This window comes from Symphalangus syndactylus, chromosome 7 (genome assembly GCF_028878055.3).
Source record: "Symphalangus syndactylus isolate Jambi chromosome 7, NHGRI_mSymSyn1-v2.1_pri, whole genome shotgun sequence".
NCBI classification, from domain to species: domain Eukaryota; kingdom Metazoa; phylum Chordata; class Mammalia; order Primates; family Hylobatidae; genus Symphalangus; species Symphalangus syndactylus.
The window spans coordinates 50,662,659-50,682,355 of NC_072429.2; the positions used below are offsets into that span (position 1 = coordinate 50,662,659).

At 41.8% G+C, this 19,697-nt stretch overlaps 1 protein-coding gene across 4 annotated transcripts in view; it reads left to right on the forward strand.

Annotated features, from left to right (window-relative positions):
• Positions 1–19,697, forward strand: part of TRPC7 (transient receptor potential cation channel subfamily C member 7) — a 191,095-nt gene that overhangs the window by 80,380 nt on the left and 91,018 nt on the right. For 2 of the 4 annotated variants that reach the window (XM_055286156.2, XM_055286157.2), the window contains exon 3: positions 11,245–11,427. The exons of the other annotated variants lie outside the window; for them this stretch is intronic. In XM_055286156.2, the coding sequence (XP_055142131.1) occupies positions 11,245–11,427 (183 nt within the window). The remainder of the gene's footprint in view (positions 1–11,244; positions 11,428–19,697) is intronic. 4 annotated transcript variants of the gene reach the window in all.

Here is a 19,697-nt window from a genome sequence, read left to right on the forward strand (position 1 = left end):
CAAACCCTCCATTATCTAAGCATTGCACATCACACTCTCTGACTCCAGTTTTTCCATCTCCCTTGAATGTCTCAACTCTGTCAATCTTTCGCCTCCCCCCCAGGTCTTCTAACCTCAGAACTGATCAAGCCATCTTTTCACTTTCCCTCTCCCCATCAAAGTCCTGTCTTCCTTTCATATCAGCTCCAATTCCATGAACTGTCACTGTGATCACTCCCTCGGGTACATTTCAGCTCCTCTGCCCCTCTCTTGACTTGTTGCACTCTTTGGCAAAAACACAAACCTGGTAAAATATAATTCTCTATCTGCTCTATGCTAGCACCCAGGAAGGTGAGTGTGGTTAGGAAAAAAAACAACCACATTAACTGACCTCATTCTAAATTTATGACCACGAACTTCAAATGGGCTCTATTGTTCTCCAGCAATCATATCCGGTTTTTCTAATCCATGTCTTCTCATCTTCTCCTAAAAGCTATTTCAGATCTACTCTCTCCTCTCCCCAATCTTCCGCTACCTCTTCCCCTATTCTTACTTTCAGCTGATAATTTTTATTTATATTGCACTGAAAGAAAAAATTGAAGCAACAGGAGGAAAATGTCTACAAGACCCCACCATCCTTGCACCCACCGAATAGCAGCCTCACCTACATACTGACCTTTCCTCCTATTACTGTAGCTAAACCATATGTGATTCTACATACATGTATTCCTCTACTCATACTGTTACTGGTGGAGGGTCTTGACTATGGGTTGTCCAGGTCCTTGGCATTTTGAACAAAGAATTGAACAAAATGCATAAAGTAGCAGAGGAAAGAAACACGGGCATGAAGCAGTGAAAGCAATTTATCAAAGCGAGAAAGCACTCCACAAGGTGGGCATGGGCCTGAGCAAGTGACTCAAGGGCCCAGTTACAAAGTTTTCTGGGTTTTAAGCACTCAGTTTTCTGTTCTTACCAGCTGCCCCTTACCTGCATGAAGGATTTGGTCTGTGGCTAATTAAAGGCTGATGTGAATTGGTGCCCTGTAGATGAAGAGATGGTCCCGGCTTGGCCTGCAATCAATCCCAGGCACTCTCCCTTTCCATCTGACACTGGTGGAAGGACGAGGGTTGTAGGGAGAGTAGCCTTTGATCCTTTGTTACTCAGGTGGGGAGATGGGGTTTTTCCTTTTGGTTTAGCTTTAAGAAGCTTTAGGTTTTCTGCCCCCAGACCCAGGTGTTTTACTTTTGATCCAGCTTTGGGAAGTCAGCACAAATTGGCCTGAGATTCCCTGTCCCCAGACCTTGGTGATTTTTCTTTTAGGAAGTCAGCACAAATTGGCCTCTGATTATCTGCCGCTAGATCTTGGTGTTTTCCTTGATTCAGCACGAATTGGCCTTAAGTTCCCTGCCTCCAGACCCTGTTCTCCTGCCTCAATACACTATGTTCAATCCTCCCTCATATATGCTTCTGAACTACTGGATAAATGTAATGATCTACTGATATCATACACAATGATCAGTGTATCTACCTACTAGAAAATTCCCATCAGCATACAAAATATCATCGTTTCTCCTATAAGGAGGAGGAAGGAAGAAAGAAAGGAAGGGAGGAAGGAAGGAGAAAGGGAAGAGAGGGAAGAAGGGAAAAAACAAGCTTCTCTTGACCCTACTTCTCACATCAGCTACTTTTCCATTACTCTGCTCTCTTTTGCAATAAAATTCCTTAAAAGACCTGTCAATATCAGTGGCACAATACCTCTTCTCCTGCTCTTTTAGCTCTCTCCAGGCATGTCCTCCACTCTTCCATAACTGCTCCAGTCAAGGTGATCAACGACTTCCAATTTGCTCAATCCAGTGGTCAACTTTCAGTCTTCTTATTTAGGGATAATAATACTATCAGCTCTACAGAATAGTTGTGAAAATTTAATGAAATATTAAAATGTTTTAAACACTTTTATCGTAAACTGTTAATGCAACCATTTCTTAAACAAACTCACCCTCAATGTCAAAAGCAGAAATATCTCCCAGGTTTACAGCTGTACACATCTGCTGACTTAGCTCCACTAGTATTTCAATTGGAGCTTTCCCTAAACATTCTTTCCCCATAACTGGAGCCCTAAGGGGAGGGAGGGGAAGTGAATATGAAGTCCACACTCTTTTAAAATCTGATTTCTAAGGTCTCCATTGAGGAATGAGTGTTAATTATCCTGTATTGTATGGATGTCTCTACAGCATCTGTCTGAGAAATTCATTTAACTTTTGACAGATCAGTGTAATGAGGTTCTCTTTCTCTTCTAATTTAAGTTTGTCAATAGCTTTGAAAAAGTTGGGGAGTTGAAGTTTCTAATGAAAGTCAAGCAAACTAATAATTTCCTGAAATTGGTGTTATCAAAACAATGGCCCTATCACCAAAAGTTAAAGTTATCAACATGTCTTGATAGATGGTTTGGAGTCATCCTCCGTATTAGGGCTGGAAATTCATCTCAATAATAAATAAACTTGGGAGATTTATGGATCAAAAGAAAAAAAGAAATTCTCAGACAGTTGAGAACTAAAGAATCTCAGTTAATACCTCTGTTGAATGGACAGCAAGAAATAAATAGTGAATATGCTACAAAACTGCTTACTGTATTGACTACATAAAAAGCTCTGAGCCATTAATTTGGGTTAAAAACCAGCAAAAAATTGTTGACAGAATTTTGTTCCTAGAAAGAAAACCTTATCAATCTTCAAAGCAATGTAAATGCACATTTCTGAGTATTTTCTCATCATCTTAAGAAATGCATTTGAACCAGGTGTTTATTCAAGGTCAACAATCCATATTTTCAGACAACATGTTTGTCTATGTAGAAAATCCCAAAGAATCTAAAGGCACCAGTAAGTGAGTTTAGCAAGGTCACAGAATATAAGGACAACACACAAAAATCAGTATTTCTATATATAATGATGAAAATTAAAATGAAGAAAAATTTGTAAATATTTCCAATAGCTGATAAAATGAAATAGTAGATAAAAATTTTACAAAACATATGTGAAAACTGTATGTTGGAAACTATAAAACATGAATGAAATAAATCAAAGGACACCTAAATAATAGAAGTACATATTATGTTTGTGGTTTGGAGAATTCAAAAGAGTTTAAATGTCAGTTCTTCCCCAAACTGATCAATAGATTTAACACAGTTCAGCAGAACTTCTTGTAGATATGAACAAGTTTATTTTTAAATTTATATGTAAAGGGAAGGAATGAGAAAAGCCAAGATAATTTGAAAAAGAAAAGCAAAGTTGGAGGACTCAAAGTACCCAGTTTTAAGATAACATAAAGCTACAAAAATAAAGACAGTGGGAATTAGTGAAAGGATAAGCATATAGATCAAGGAAACAGAGAGTGCAGAAATAGACTCATACAAATGTGGTCAATGATTTTTGACAGTTGTGCAAGAAAGACTAGATGAAGAAAGAACAATCTTTTCAACAAATGGGGCTGGAACAAATGAACATCCATGTGCAATAAAAGATACCTCAACCTATACCTCACATCATATACAAAAAATTAACACAAAATGGGTGGTAGACCTAAATTTAAAACACAAACTATAAGACTTCTAGAGGAAAACGTGGGAGGACACATTTATGACCTTGTATTAAGAAAAGATTTCTTAATTGTGACATAAAAAGCATAACAAATAGACAAAATAATAGATTGGACTTTGTATTAGTCTGTTTTCACACTGCTGATAAAGACACACCCAAGAGTGGGCAATTCACAAAAAAAAAAGAAGTTTAATAAACTCACAGTTCCACATGGCTGGGGAGGCCTCACAATCATGGCCAAAGGTGAAAGGCACGTCTCACGTGGCAGCAGAGAAGAGAAGAATGAGAGCCAAGTGAAAGGGGTTTTCCCTATAAAATCATCAGCTCTTGTAAGACTTATTCACTACCACAAGAATAGTATGGGGGAAACCACCCCATGATTCAATTATCTCCCACTGGGTTCCTCCCACAACACAAGGGAACTATGGGAGCTACAAGTCAAGATGAGATTTGGGTGGGGACACAGCCAAACCATATCAGACTTCATCAAAATTAAAAATGTTTTCTCTCTGAACTATACTGCTAAGAGAATGTGAACATAAGCCACAGACTAAGAGAAATTTTTACAAATCCTATCTCTTAAAAAGGAATTGTATCCTGAATATATAAAGAACTCTCAAAACTCAATAACTTAAAAACAATGTTTTAAGTGGACAAAGGATTTTAATATAAACTTCATCAAAGAAGATACAAAGATGGCAAATAAGCACAGGAAAAGATGTGGAGCGTTATTAGCCATTAGGGAATGCAAATTAAAATCACAATGAGATACCATGACACAGAAAAGAAATTGACATGCAGGGCATAGTTGCCTGCATTCGTAGTCCCAGCTACTCAGGAGACTGAGGCAAGAGGATCTCTTGAACCCAGGAGTTCATGACCAGCCTGACAATACAGTGAGACCCAACTCTAAAAATGAAAATAAAAACAGGAAATAAATTAACCATACCAAGTGCTGGTGAAAATATGGAACATTAGAACGTTCATAACTTGCTGGTAGAATATAAAATGGTAGAACCTTTCCAGAAACAAATTAGAAGCTTCTTACAAGGTTAAACATGCATTTACTGTATATTCAGCAATCCCGCTCCTAGGCATTTACCCTAAAGAAATAAAAAACTTATGTTCACACAAAAAACTTGTACAGGAATATTAGCCAGGTGTGGTGGCTCATGCCTGTAATCCCAGCACTTTGGGAGGCTGAGGCAGGTGATCACTTGAGGTCAAGAGTTCAAGACCAGCCTGACCAACATGGTGAAACCCTGTCTCTACTAAAAATACAAAAATTAGCAGGGCGTGGTGGCAGGTGCCTGTAATTCCAGCTTCTTGGGAGACTGAGGCAGGAGAATCGCTTGAATTCTGGAGGCAGAGGTTGCTGTGAGCTGAGATTGTGCCACTGCACTGTAGCCTGGACAATAGAGTGAAACTCTGTCTTAAAAAAAAAAAATCTTGTACAGGAATATTTATAGCAGCCTTCTTCTTCATTCCCAAATGTCAAAAACTGGATACAACCAAATGTCCTTCAGTGAGTAAATAGATCAACAAACTAATACATCCATATAGTGGATGTGAAATAGAAAAATTGACTTGCTCAAAGTGATCATGCTGAGGGAAAGAACTCAGTCTCAAAAGCTTATATACTACATCAGTCCATTTGTAAGGCACTCCAATTTACAGATTTTATCTGGAGTGCAAGAAAGATGAATCAAGAGTTTATCCAGTATTTTTTTGTTTTCCTCCTACCCATGGGCCAGTCTTACTCCCACTCCAGTAATTATAAACCACAAATGGCAAGAGATCAGGAGTTTGAAATCACGTAGATTACCATTTACATGCTTATTTTTATTATCAGTTTTTAAGTTTTTATCTTGTTATTTGTGTTATTTATTATCAACTATCCTGAGCATTTGACATGATTTTGGTGTTGAATTCTCCGAATGATTGAACAGTGTGTACCTTAGTACAGATGGAAAACTGCCATGCATAAGAGTTAAATGGCTTGCTCCACTTATCAATTTTATCAATAGGAAACTTATCAATTCCACTTATCAATTTACTGGCAAGTAGTAAAATAAGAATTCCAATTCCAGGTCCTTCTGACTGCAAAACCTGTGCACTTACTGACTATGCTATAGAATCTGTCAGGAATTCATATATCCTTATCCCTACCCACATTTTGTTTTCCCCAAGTTAGTTGAGAGTCAGCACAACTGAGCCTCAAGTGTGCCAAATAGAAGGAAACACACTGCTCCCCAAGAGGCAACAGGATGAGAGGGAAAGATCAGGATTTGAGTCAGACCAACCTGTTTTGAATCTTGGCTGTATCACTTAGTAGCTGTGTCATCCTAGGCAAGTTCACTGTTCCAGTTAATTAAACAAGTAACTTACTGAGTGCTCACCATGCTCCAGGAAATGTTCTAATATCACAAGATATATTTGTGAATGACACAGAAAAAATCCATGCTCTCAAGAAAATTATATTCTAGTGGGAGACATGCACAATAAATACAAAAATAAGTAAAATATATAGTACATCAAGCAGTCATAAGTACTATGAAGAAAACAGAAAGGAAAAGCAGGGAGTGGAGGAGCCACACTTTTTTTAAAAGATAGTCAGAGAAGGCTTAAGAGTTGTTCATGTAGGTATCTGGAGAAAGAGGAGTCCAAGCAAGGGGAATAGCCAGTGTAAAGGTCTGGTCCACACCAAGTGTGTTTGAAGAATAGCAGGGACACCAGAGTGGCTGGAGTAGACTGAGTCCAGGGGAGACCCCCGGGAAATAAAATCAGGGAGAAAATGGGGAGGCTGGAGGATAGTGTGGGTAGTGGGTCATCTTCCAGGATTTTGAAACCACTAAGAATAACAACAGCAGTAATGTTGGGAGAATGATGTGGGACAGGAACTAAAATCTCCAAGAAAGGTGAGAGAGTGACCCAGAGATCAGTGACTGATGACCCCACTTTTACTTTGGATAGGGAGCCTTTGGAGTGAGTGTACAGAGAAGTCCCAGGATCTGACTACTTTTTCCAAGTATTCCTCTTCCTGGTGTATTGAGAATCAACTACACAGGACAAGGACAGAGTTGGAGAGACCAGTTGGGAGTTTCTAGGGTTAGTCCAAGCAATAGATTATGACGGTTTGGACCAAGGTAGAAATAGTAAAATTGGTGAAAAGAAGTCAGGGTATGGATATATTTGGCAAGTAGAACTTGCAGGATTTGCTACAAAATTATATGTGGGTTATGAAAGGAAGGTAGCAATCAAGGATAAATTCAAGATTTTTTTTTGTTTCTCTAGGACAACTGAAAGAATAGGGAATACTAAATAAGGTAGGAGACTAGATCCAGAGTTAATTTTATGAAGTTCAAAATGCCTATTAGACATCCAAGTGGAGATATAAAGTTGGTAATTGGATACAGAGAAGAAAGGTGGGTGAAAGATACACATTTCGGACTCTCCAGTTTATGGGTGGTATTGAAATTCATAACACTAGATAAAATCAATAAGGCAATCAGTGTAAATGGATAAAAGAAGAATTCCAATGGCTGGACACAGTTTGGGGAATTCCAAAAATTAAATTGTAAAGGGGATGAAAATGAATTAACAAAGAATGCAAAAAGTAGTCATTCAGAAAAAAGATAAAGACAGAAGAGTATGTTATTCTGGAAGCCAAGTGAGGAATATGTATCAAGGAGAAGGAAGTGATCAGCCATGTTAAAGCACTTGGTAGGTCATGTAAAAAGAGGACTGGGAACCAACCATTGAATTTAGCAACATGAACGTAATTTATGACCTTGACAAGAACAGTCACAGTAGTCAGTGGAGGGGAAAGCCTTACTGAAGGGGACAAGAAAGGGTACGAGGAGGGCAAAATGGAGACATGAATGTAGACAACCCTATTAAAGAGATTTGCTATAAAATTAGACAGAAAGAGTAGTCATTGAAGGGAGAAGTGGGGTCAACAGAAATTTCTTTTTAAAACAAGAGAAATAACAGCATGTTTGTAAGATGAGCAAGTAGGGAAAGGGAGAAATTGAGAATTCAGGAGAGAGAAAAGAAGATTGCCACATCCTTGAGTAGCCAAAAGAGGTTGATATCCAGCACATAAGCAGAGGAGGTGGTCTTGGACAGGAGCAGAGGCAGTTCATTCACAGCCAGAGGAGGGAACGGAGTGCAGGAGCAGAGACACATGTAGGTGTGAACATGTGGGACTTTTCTTCTGATGACTTCTATTTCTTGATAAAATAGGAAACAAGGTCCTCATCTGAGAGGAGGAGAAGGAGATATTAGAGGACTGAGGAAAGAAGAATATAAGAAATGACTATTTAGGAGAGTAGGAGAGTAAACTGCCCAAGAGCACTAAGGATGACTTGAGGCTGGAGGTAGTGAGTTGACAGCACAATGATCAGCTGTGTGTTCTCAGCCACATTCACTGTGCAGAGGCAAGAACACACTGGTAGAGCGTTAGACTCAACCAAGTTCAGGCTTTTATCCAGTGGGGACACTGGAATAAAAGAAGGACAAGAGACCATTTCATTGACCATGAAATATCAGCTCTGCAAGGAGAGAGACAGTGACATAAAGTGGATTAAAAAAAAAAAAAACAGTGAAAAGGAGGTACAGTCAGTGGCTGTAGGGAAGGTGGAATCAAAGGATTGCTGGAGTTGGGGTCCCAGAGGGAGTGAGCTGGACATATAGGAGGTGGTGGTTAGAGAAAGGACAGTAGAAGTTGGGGTAGGGAAGGATCTGCAGTTATTGGAATAACTAAGAGAGTCAATGGCTGAGTTTGAGTTGGGAATAAGGTCATCAGAAAATGGGCTGTCAAGGAAATGAAAGGGCAGGGAATGTGAGGGTCATCTTCCAGGATAGTGAAACCATCAAGAATAACAGTACAGTCATGTTGGGAGACTGATGTGAGACAGGCTAAATATCCAAGGAAGGTGAGAGAGGGACCTAGAGATCAGTGGCTAATATAAGGAAGAACATAGATCTGCCTGTTACTTTATCTCTCTGGTCTCACTTTCCTCATCTGGAAGTTGGAAATGGTGATCAGCCTTCCATTGTGGGGCTTTTATAAGGACTGAACAAGATAATGCAGGTAGAGCACCTGTCACCCATTAGATCTGGCAGACCTCAGTGTTCAGGAATATTTTTAAAAAATGTAAAGGGCACCTATGAAGTCTTGAGGGTGTATGTCTTCTCCTTCCAATTACAGTGAGGAGTGTGTCTTGGAAGGCTAATGAGCTCAGGTTTGGCTCAATAAATTATAATCATCACAATTCCCAAGAGGTGTTCATCAATGGCCCTCTCTGCTTCCATTCATGTACATGTCATCTCCTTCTTCCTGGCAGGCCTGGGATCTCTCTATCCCCTCTAGCCAACTGCAGACAGCAGAAGGCTTATTGCCTTCCAGCCCAAGTGTCTAATGCAGAAGGCAAAATGCAAATTACCTGCTTTGGCTGCTCTGTTGCCTCTCCTATTGATGGCAGGCTGGCTGAAAGAGCCCAGGGAAGTGACAGTCTCTAATGAAGTGTCACCTTCTGTTCTGAACTGCACTGAACCCAGATATGTAAGGAAGCTCTGGGCAATACAGCCTGACTAGCTCCTAGCATGGGGAGCCTGGGACAAGAGCTGGATCAAGTCCTTTTCACTTTCTCTCCTATACCCACCCATGACTTCAGCTCTAGGCAGGAGTTTCCCTCAAGAAATGAGGTATGTTCTAGCCAACAGGGCAGTGTCTGTTTTACTGGTAACAGGCGTTAACATTCAGAGATTCTTTGTTCTCAGAAAAGGGGTAATAAAGTTACGGGGTGGGGGTTGGAAAGTTAAGGAACCTGAGTTGCCACAGAGGAGATGCCAGAGTTGAATGGGTCCATGTGGTGAGGTGATTCACCTTGTCCATGTTGCTGAGCCCAGTGTACCTTGAGCCTCCTACCTCTGGCTTATCAGTGCTATGCAGAATATATTAGCCAGGAAAAGATCTGAGCAAGTTTCACTTAGCCTTGCTCTTGTGCAAATCTGAGGGTAGAACTCAAGCCTCCTCTTCCCTCACACTACTCAAAGACTTGCCTTGTTCACTACTGATTTTCCATTGTCCGCTACATAGTAGGTTCTCAGTGGTGAATGAATGCATTCATGAATGAATGAGTGAATGGCAGATGGGTGAGTGTTAGGGTTGGAGGAATGTAGAGCATGGCTCTTCCAATCCTAACACTTCAGACCAGCTCTGTGCTAGGTACCAAAACCTAGAACCTCAAAAGTTTCTTACATGCCTGAGCTGAGAGGTCATTTTTCCACCCAGAATTTCTGAAACTCCCTTCTTCTACCTAAATTATATATAAAAACGAAGGATAGCTACTCTCACCTGAAAATATTTTCTTGATCTTTTCCCTTTTCCCAGCAAACAAGCACTTACTTACCTCTTTCTCTAATGCAAAGTGACATTTTGATACAGCAACCCTGGAAGGAGACAAGTTGATTCAGAAAAATGGCTGAGCTTCTGCAGTTTGCCAGGCTTCCACCTATTGGCTGAGGAATCCATGTTCTGGAAAAGCACAACCACAGTCCTGTTTACCAACTACTATCTAGCAGTCTGAGGGTTGTTGACATTGATTAACATTGAAAGTGACATTTGGCTCTTGTGTACTTTCTGAGTAGACTCTTTTCAACTAAGAAACCAGCAAGGAGGCCTCTGAGGGAAAATATTTTTGGGGAGGAGGGGTATGAGGTAACATTAAACACTCCTTGTCCAACATTTTGGATCATTATCTAGAACGTAAGCAGTTTGTTTACGGGAAAGAGAAGTTGACATGTCACTAGGAAACGAAGTTAGCCTCTCAAAGACATTCAGACAGCTATACCTAGGGAAAGGAAGAGAGAAATCTGGAAGCAGCTCATTAAAAAGATGAAACAACAACAACAAGGTCAAGGGCTAAAAATGTTTATTCAACAGGCAGGTGATTTAAGGAGCCATGATTTGCCATACAAAAGGATTTCTAGTAAGAAAAGATCCTGTTAAAGTTAAATTACATTTGATTTTTAAATGTATAATTTACAAGCCGATTTTCTGGCACACAAAAAAGCACACCTGTGCAATTTTTTTTTTCCAATTTTAGCTTATTATCCATCTTTCCAGTAAAATTCCTGTGTGCAGCAGTCACCAATATAGATTGGTGGTAAACGAGCGAAGTGTTATTTACATCAGCCTTAAAAGTTCATGTCCTTATTATTCCTCCCTCAGAACTGACTCAGAATTGGGCATAGAAAACTGCCATTTTGAAAGAGCCCAGGAGGGGCTGTGGCAGGCATCCACATCATTAGAGAGCAAAGTTAAAAAACAGATTTCTTGGCCTCACCACCAGGTATTCTGACTAAGTCTAGAGTGGGACCTGGGAATCTGCAACTTTAGCACGCACCTAAGGTGACTCTGATGCAGGTGGCCCATGGACCACAACTTTGCACATGCTGACTTAGAGAAAATGTCCTTCAGGTCACGTGTCAAGAGAAATTGCCCCGCCTTCTGCACCCAGCACATCCTGCTGCCTTCCATAAGTGCATCCAATGTGCTCCATAAGCTCACATGTAGTGAGCAGTTGCTGATCGACACTGCTATGCTGGGCAAGCCAATCTGCGGGGCTCCGTGTGACATACTGCTGATTTCTCTTTATTCTGTTAGAACGATTACAGGAAGTTATCTATGCAATGCAAGGATTTTGTAGTGGGCGTGCTGGACCTGTGCCGAGACACAGAAGAGGTGGAAGCAATTTTAAATGGTGATGTGAACTTCCAAGTCTGGTCCGACCACCACCGTCCAAGTCTGAGCCGGATCAAACTCGCCATTAAATATGAAGTCAAGAAGGTAAGCTCCCCCATCTCTCCTGGTCTTGCCATCTCACTCTCCTCTCGGGGCTGCTGGCCTTGCTTTTTGCTCATGTCTGTTTTATGTTCCCACAGGGTGACCATGATGACACCCAGATTCTCTTTAGACAGGGAGCTAGATGTCAGCTTCACAGGGCTGCAAGGATCCCCTCCACCATCCCTTCCCACCTCAGCTCCCAGCCCACCAGGAGAGAGAGCAGAAGCATGAGTCAGTCCCTGAGCAGGCCTTGAGCCTGGACAGCAGAAGAGATCTTCAGCCTCAACCCACTGGCAGGGACAATGTCACCGCGAGGGCTCCTATCAGTTAGCAACCCAGTTCCCAAGTCTTCACGAGAAACATGGAACTCAGATCTTTCAAAAGCATTTTTTGAGCTTCCTCTGTGTGCCTGAGGACTAGTAGTGTAGAAAATATATTAATGTAAAGACCTTATGGGATCAACAGCCCTGGGAAGCTTAGAAGAATTGCACTCCAAAGGCATATGAAAGCCCTAAGGAAGCTCAAGTAGACTTTCCCAAAAGTAAACTCATGCCACCTCCTCAATAGACATCCAAGTGTGTTTAATGGCTGTGGTCACCAGTAGCCCTCAGACCCATAGTGGCTACTCAGATTAAGATTATAAGGAGCAAAAGTAAATTATATTCCCACTTTGGATCTACTCTGGATTCTTTAGAATCTGGTCTTTTATTAGATGACATTACTCATCCTGTTGAAAATTAGAGCATTCCAGAGATCCACATGTTTAAATATCAATGTGCTTCCCACATAAGCAGAGGAGCTGATTGGTCTTTGAGGGATTTTAATGTTTTCAGCTTTTTCACCTGATCAAAACTGAATGGTATTTTTAAAGCCCCCAGACTGGCCTCTGGGCATTCCTTCTGTTTCCTGATTATCTTAATTTGTGCCTTCAACAACCATATATGTATCTGTGAAATTCATCCAGGGAGAGCTTCCAAGTTTGATAAAATCTTCCTGCCCTTTTACTTTGATATTATAATAATCATAAATTTTAAGAAAAACAACTTTTGCCTAAGACTCTGAGCTCAAAGATGAAATTGATGGCCCATGGGAAAGGTGGCCTTAGATATTAATATTAGAAAGCACAGTGTTGTTGGAAGTTGGGAGAATCGGGCTGCAGTTTCAAGCACAGTACAATCCTATTTACTCAGCTCAGGAAAACTCACCTTTTAGCTTAAACTAAGGGCTCGCTGGGGCTTTTCACCAAAGTACGCAGTCACTCCCTGAAGCTGCTGAGATATCCTTGCCCTTGGGGTTCAAACAAACCCTGCTGTGGAGGCTGTCAGGCAGTGGTAAAAATGAGCTGGAGTTCCCAGAACTACAAACATTTTCTTCCTTCCTGAAGCCAGATTATCCTCCTGCCTCCCAGCTCATGGTGAAGATGGAAGATGTCTAAAAACCAGACAAAAGAAGATGCTTGGCATTTGCAGATTTATATTCAGTTTGGGCTAATTATGCACAACTTCAACAGTCCATGGCATGTGGGCATTCACCATTTTTCTGAAACATAAATTCAAATCTCCTAGCAAAACTGACATGGAGGAGTTACTCAGTTAGTCCAGAAGTCTGGCCCCCACCTCATAACAATATGTCCTCTTTTGTCAATTACCAAGTTCAAAATGGCCCTAGGATGAATGAGAAGGAAGAAATGAAGCCCTCCATGAACATGATAGTTTGGGTCAGAATTAAAATGTTTCATGAAGGAAATGATTGGCTCCAGTGGTATTTGCCAATAAAGGAAGTCATAAGGTCTCAGGAAATCATCATGAATGTCAAGTGTCTGCTGTAATCCATAGGTAGGAAGATGATAAATGACCTGCATAAAATGTCAACCCTGCTCATTTCTAAGACCTTCAAGGGATACATTTTCTCAAACCTTGTATGCCATCATGCAACAGCAGACAGACTCATAGCTCTCCTTGACATTTATTCTTCATGAATTAACAGGAAACTAACCAATATTTAAAAGTCTTATTAATATTACAATGGGCTTCCATTTTTAATTTATGAATTTTAGCATACTTGCATGAGCACAATCTATCCCTGAGGATTCAAGTTATGAAATAACTAGCAGCAAGACCTACTTATAAATGCACTGCCCTTTACAACTTAGATAGAAAGATAGATAGATAGATAGATAGATAGATAGATAGATAGATAGACAGATATAGATGATAGATAGATAGATAGATAGATAGATAGATAGATAGATAGATAGACAGACAGACATCTCTTGAGGCTTCAGGCTTGAATATAAAACCATAAAACATTTCCAAGATTCTGTCCACATGGCATAAAATCAACCCATTAATTCAGCGACTTAAGAAAACAAGTTGTTCTTATCAGTTCCATGGGCTGCTAATAGGTATTACCTTAAAAAAAAAGATTTTGTGTTCAGATAAATTTGGAAACCTTTAGTTAAACAGTCAAACAGGTTTTGTTTTTTGTTTTCTGTTTTTCTTAAAGATATTACAGAGCCTTCAATATGCATCACGCAGTGGCTTATGCCTGTAATGCCAACACTATGGGAAGCTGAGACAGGAGTATTGCTTGATGCCAAGAGTTTGAGACCAGCCTGGGGGACATAGCAAGACCCTGTCTCTATTTAAAAAAAAAAAAAAGAAAGAATCACTACTCTAATAGATGAAGGATACAATGTGTATTACACGACCACAGGCTTCTTCTCATGTTGAAACTAGTTTTTCATGTATCAGTCTTTGGGAAACTAATCTATAATCAGCCTCTATGTCTGAAATGCCAGGATTTGAATGAAGGTGGTGCTGCTCTGTGGCTGGTACTGCACTCTGGATCGTGTCTCTCATATGAATGTTTGATTATCTTCAGGCATCACCCTAATGTCTGGACCTCTGGCTGGCTAAGTCACAGCACCAGCCTCCATTAGATGAAGATAAGTCACCCACCATGGTTCCAGGGAGTAGCTGTTAAAGGGAAGGAATCCTGAACTGGGTTTCTGTTGACCAGGTTTCTAGCCTGATTCTCCTAACCCTGTGGTCTTGGGCAAGTCATTGAAGCTCTCTGAGTTTCATTCCCCATTTGCAAAATGGACATATGAGCTTTTGCTTCACAGATATTGTGTGTGTGTGTGTGTGTGTGTGTGTGAACTTCCAAATGAACTGATATGAGAGGAAATGCTCTAGAAACTATAAAGTTCTCTGCAGCTCCAAAAGGAAGCACCATTGCTGTCATTCAGTGATGACTCCCCTTCTTGGGACTCTAGGGTTCTTCTAATTCCCTAGTGGTCGTTTGTTATCTCCCCAGAGAATGCTAGAAATGTCTCCCTGGGAAAGGACATCATTCATAAAGCCTAAAATTCCTTCCAAAATACCAAAAGTGTTGTGAGGACATGTTTTTTCCCCCATGACTTCTGCCTTAAGAGGGCACTCAGCCTCCCCAGTAACCCAAGTGGGTGTGTCTTCGAAATGTCAAGCATGGTTTCTGGGAAGCAGAATTGGAGATGTAGCTGAGAGGTGCCTATTGAAGTCAGTCCCGGGTCGAAACACTTATTAATGGGGTCACTTGAGCAAATTACTCAGCCTTGCCTCTGTCTCACTTTCCTCATCAGGAAAGTTGGAATAATAATGCCTATATCATAGGTTATAATGAGAATTAAATGAGATAAACCATTTGTGCCTCAAATATCTCCAGGCTTCAGTAGCCGATGGGTATAAATGAGGCAGTATTAACACACACATAGCTCACAGTCAATGCCTACATTACTTTAGGACATTTCTCTTACCCACCTCAGTGCATCCCAGCCCCTCTAGGCCACAGTCCCTGAAGAAGCCAAGCTTGCCTCATGAAAACTCAGGGATACGACCCTTCCCCATACTGAGTCACTCCTAAGCTCAGAAGGACTCTGCTTGTGCTCCGCAGCTAAAGAAAACCACCCCTCCAGCATCGGCTTGCAGCCTCTCTACATAAACTGGCCTTGGCCTTCCCCTGCAGAGCCAAACACCTTGCAATCTTCTCTAACTCTGTCTCTGTCCTCCGGGAATCATGCCTAACTATCCTTCTTAAAGGCCTTTTCCTTCTACTGCATATCAACTCAAAACACATGCTGAGGAAACTTCCAGCCCCAACAACTGGGAACCAACCCAACCAGCCTCTGAATCCCAGTTTAGGCCCAGCTGGACTCAGGCTGCAGTTATGAAGGGACCCCAGTGTCTGCCATGTGGTCAGTGCTTACTGATGGGGAACAGAGACCCAGACAGAGTTGTTGGCACTCTACTCAATTTGTCTAACAGAAGACACACTCTCATCCCTCCCTCTCTCTCCTCCAGATTGCTTTCTCGCCTCTGGGCTTACAGGGATGACCTTTTCCCTTCTTTCCCCTACACCATTCCCTCCTCCTTCCTGACCGCACTCTGCCTTAATGAGGATCAGGTGGGATCTCCTATTCACTGCAAGAGAATTTTGTGCGTATCAGTCCTCTAGGAGAGTGGGGCAAAGAGACCCAGAGAGTCCGGTTTTGCATGAGAGAAGCCTTAACTCTACCTATAAAGGAGATGGAGCATCTTTTGGACACTACTACGCAAAGGCCTGCTACCAGGGGAAAAAAAGAAAAATATGTGAATATTATTTTCCAAAATATATTACTTCACGGCAGAAAGCATATATATTATCAGGCAGGCATGGCTGTATCAACAGCAAGGGTGATTAGTTCCATCTGACAAATTGTCTTAACCACCACCCCTATAAAGTCTACAGACACTGAGCTCGGCCTTCCAAGGACCCAAGCAGAATAAAACACAGTCTTACCTTCAAAGAGTTACCCGTCTAGTGAGTGAAACAGGACAGGTGTCTCATGACTGTAATAGCAGTAGCCTTTGCAGTGGGGTGGGGGAAGTCTCTTAAGTACTTCACCAGCTGAGCAAAATAGCGTTCACACCTGTGACCTCTTTCAGACTTGCAGGTGGCCGCAGTTCTAGCATCTTGGGATGCAGCTTTGTTTGGGGGCCTCTGCTCTTGGTGCCAGCCATCTTTCCTTCCAACCGAGGAGATCTCCACCCTCCTCAAGAGCCAGCTCCACTCCTCCTGAGCCTTCCAGACCCTGAAATGTTGAGGTGCCTTTTCCTGGCTCTGCCAGGCTCCCTGGGTTATTCCTGGCTCAGAAAGCTAGTCTCAAGTACAATAAAGACCTGGGACAGGACCATGGGAAGGGAACAAAGTGCAGAGGGTGGAGAGGACCCACTCACTCTCCCTCACTTACATAGTTCCCTTTTCCTTCACACTGTTGTATTTTTTAAAAAATTCCCCTACAATTTTTAGTCATTCACTCACTGAAAAGTTCATGTTTGCTCTTAAAGCTAAAAAATGAAGAAAGTGAACAAAACCCTGGAATTTCAGAGGTTCCCTCTGAGGTGGGGAGGGCATTTGTGGTAGAAAGGACATGTTCAAAGCATGTTCAAAGGCCCTGTGGTGAGAAGAGACATGGTGTATAAGAGGAACTGAAAGAGGGTGAACGGGCCAAGCTGGGCCTTGGGAGGACTGGGTGTGACTGAGTCTGTAAGGATGCAGGCAGGAGACAGACCATGTGAGCCTTGTAGATCTCCCTAAGGATTTTAATCTTTTTATTTTTCTAAAGAACAATGGGGAGCCATTGGAGGACCTTAATCAGGAGTGGTTGTAAAGATTAGGATAGATGGAGAGACAGCTCTTCTGAAAAAGCTGGAAAGGAAACAGGGTGGGTGAAGATGGAGCAAGTTTTTTATGTGAAAGAGACAGGATACTAGCCAAGATAGGCTGTTACATTATGTTGACAAACAAAACTAAAGTCATAGTGGCTTTTAACAAAAGTAAGTTTATTTATCGCTCATCTTATTTCCATTTGGAACTGAATTCCCTCAGGAATCCCGGCTGATAGAAGAACCATCCTCTTAAATGTTTCCTGCATGCCAGAGGGTCACTCGGCTTTGGGAAATTGCACTCCAGCAATTGCGTGCTTTCACCTGGATGTGAAACACATTGTTTCTGCTCGCCACTCATAGTGAAGAGTTAGTCATGCCTCCTACCCCTTCACAAGAAGGACCAGGAAGCATAATCCTGGCGCTATTTGGCAGCTAGTACTAATGATTACCACGGGAGAAAAGTTGAGGGAATTCGTATTGATAGCTTCAACTTCTCTGTCAATAGGACACAGAATCACCCTCTGAGGTAGAAGCAGCCTGAAGAAAGTAAAAAACTGGGAAAAATTCTGTGGGAGATGGGAGAGGGAGCTGAGCAGTAGGTCTGATAGGCCTGCCAATACTGGGGATTGAAATTCTTTGGCAATAGACTGCATTTTTAATAAAAGTGGAAGATCTCCACAAATGATGGTAACACAGAAAGTCAGTGTCCTCCATAAACCTCAGTTCCCTGCCATCAACTTCAAGATTCTTTCATAGTCATGGGCCAGGAGCACACAAAATGTGCCCACAGGGCACAGCACTTGGAAAGTTCCCCTCAGAGCAGAATGCCAAGGAGAAAAGGGCAAGCTTAGAGAGGAGGGAATGGGGGACCATTTCAACCCACATTGCCCCTAGCTCTAAAGTTGGGCCAGCGCCTCTTACTCTATCAGAAGTCCCTTGCCTCCTTCTATTCAGTCATGCCATGAATGGACCATTTTTCTACCTGGAAAAACTCCTAGCAGATGAAAGTATTAATAGAACTTGTCAGGTAGCAGTATAGTGTTATGGCTGGGAGCCTGACTGCTGAAGTCCTCCACTTGCTGATATAGGACATAAAATAAGTTTCTCAGTCTGCTGGCCTGCAGGGAGCTCACAGACACAGTGGACACTGCTCCAATCCTAAAGGGCCTTCTGGCCTAAATATGTGCTCAGAGAGAGAACAATGACAGCCGTAGCTGCACAACTGGCTGACATCTTCTCCCTAGTGCAGTGACCACGGGTAGGAACACTCAAGAGAGGGCAGATGCCCTCTGCTGGGCTCTGTTTCATTTCCTCTGTCTGCACAAAGCGCAGGCAGGGCCAGTGAGCAAAGGGGACCTGGGGACATCAGGGCTTTCTAGAGGACATCTGAGAGGCCAGTCAGACGCTCACATGCCCTGAGCAGACGTTCTCCTACTGTGTTTTCCTGCTGAGGCATCGTTTTAACAGATGCTCAGACTTAAGAAGAACAGAGTTGTCACAAACACAGTCTGGCTGGTCAGGCACTACCCCAAACTGCACTGCAGGATGCCCAGTAGTTGGCAAACACTGTTGGAATCCGCTGGTGTCAAAAGCATCAATCATCTTCCTCTTTGGGAATTCCTCTAGGCACTTCCGTGGATCTCGCCTGGCCACATGCCATAAAAATGATCAATATCCATTAATCTCCTGGCTCAGAAGGGCTATCTTTTACATGAGGAAGTTTTGTTTTCTCAAGGAGAAAATCTTCAGAAGAGAAAGAATGATTCCAGTATGTATATATGTAAATATGAATCGTGATCCCTTTTCTGCCTGGAAAAACTCCCAGGAGAAGGAAAATAGAAACTGCGGGGCAGCAGTATAGTGTCATGTCCAGGAGCCCGACTGTGCGTATTCAAGTCCCAAGTTCTTCACTTGCTAGTCATGTGGTTTAGACAAGTTATTTGGTCTCTGGGCCTTGATTTTCTCATCCATATAATACGAATAAATTACAGTGTCTAATAAATAATAGTTAATGTTTAGAACACATGCAATATACCTAGAACATGGTAGGTGCATAACAAATTAGCCAATGGAAACTGTTTGCCATACTGGTTTTCTAAGCAGAACTACACTTAAGGCTAAGTCAACATTTCTCAAGCCCGGCACCTTAACACTTTGGGCCAGAGAATTCCTTGCTGTGAGGACTTCCCTGTGCATTATAGGCTGTTTAGCAGCATCCCTGGACTCCATCCAGTAGCACTCTATCCCCAGCTTGTGTTAACCAAAAACGTCTCCAGACACTGTCTCTAATGTCCTTGGAGGAAGGGGGAGGGGGACAAATAATTCCCTGTTGAGAACCTCTTGGCTGTTTTCAGGATCCAGGCTATAGTCTCTTAACTGTCAGGCCCTGAATGCAAGGATTATAGTTATCCAAGGATGTGTTGTATTGCTCTAGACCAGGGGTTCCAAAACTTAACTGATTAATGAAACCACTTGGGTGCTTTATAAAAAACAAACCAAAAAAACACCAGTGCCTCAGCCTCAGAAAGACAAATACCACATGATCTCACTTATATATGGAATCTAGTAAAGTTGAACTCATAGAAG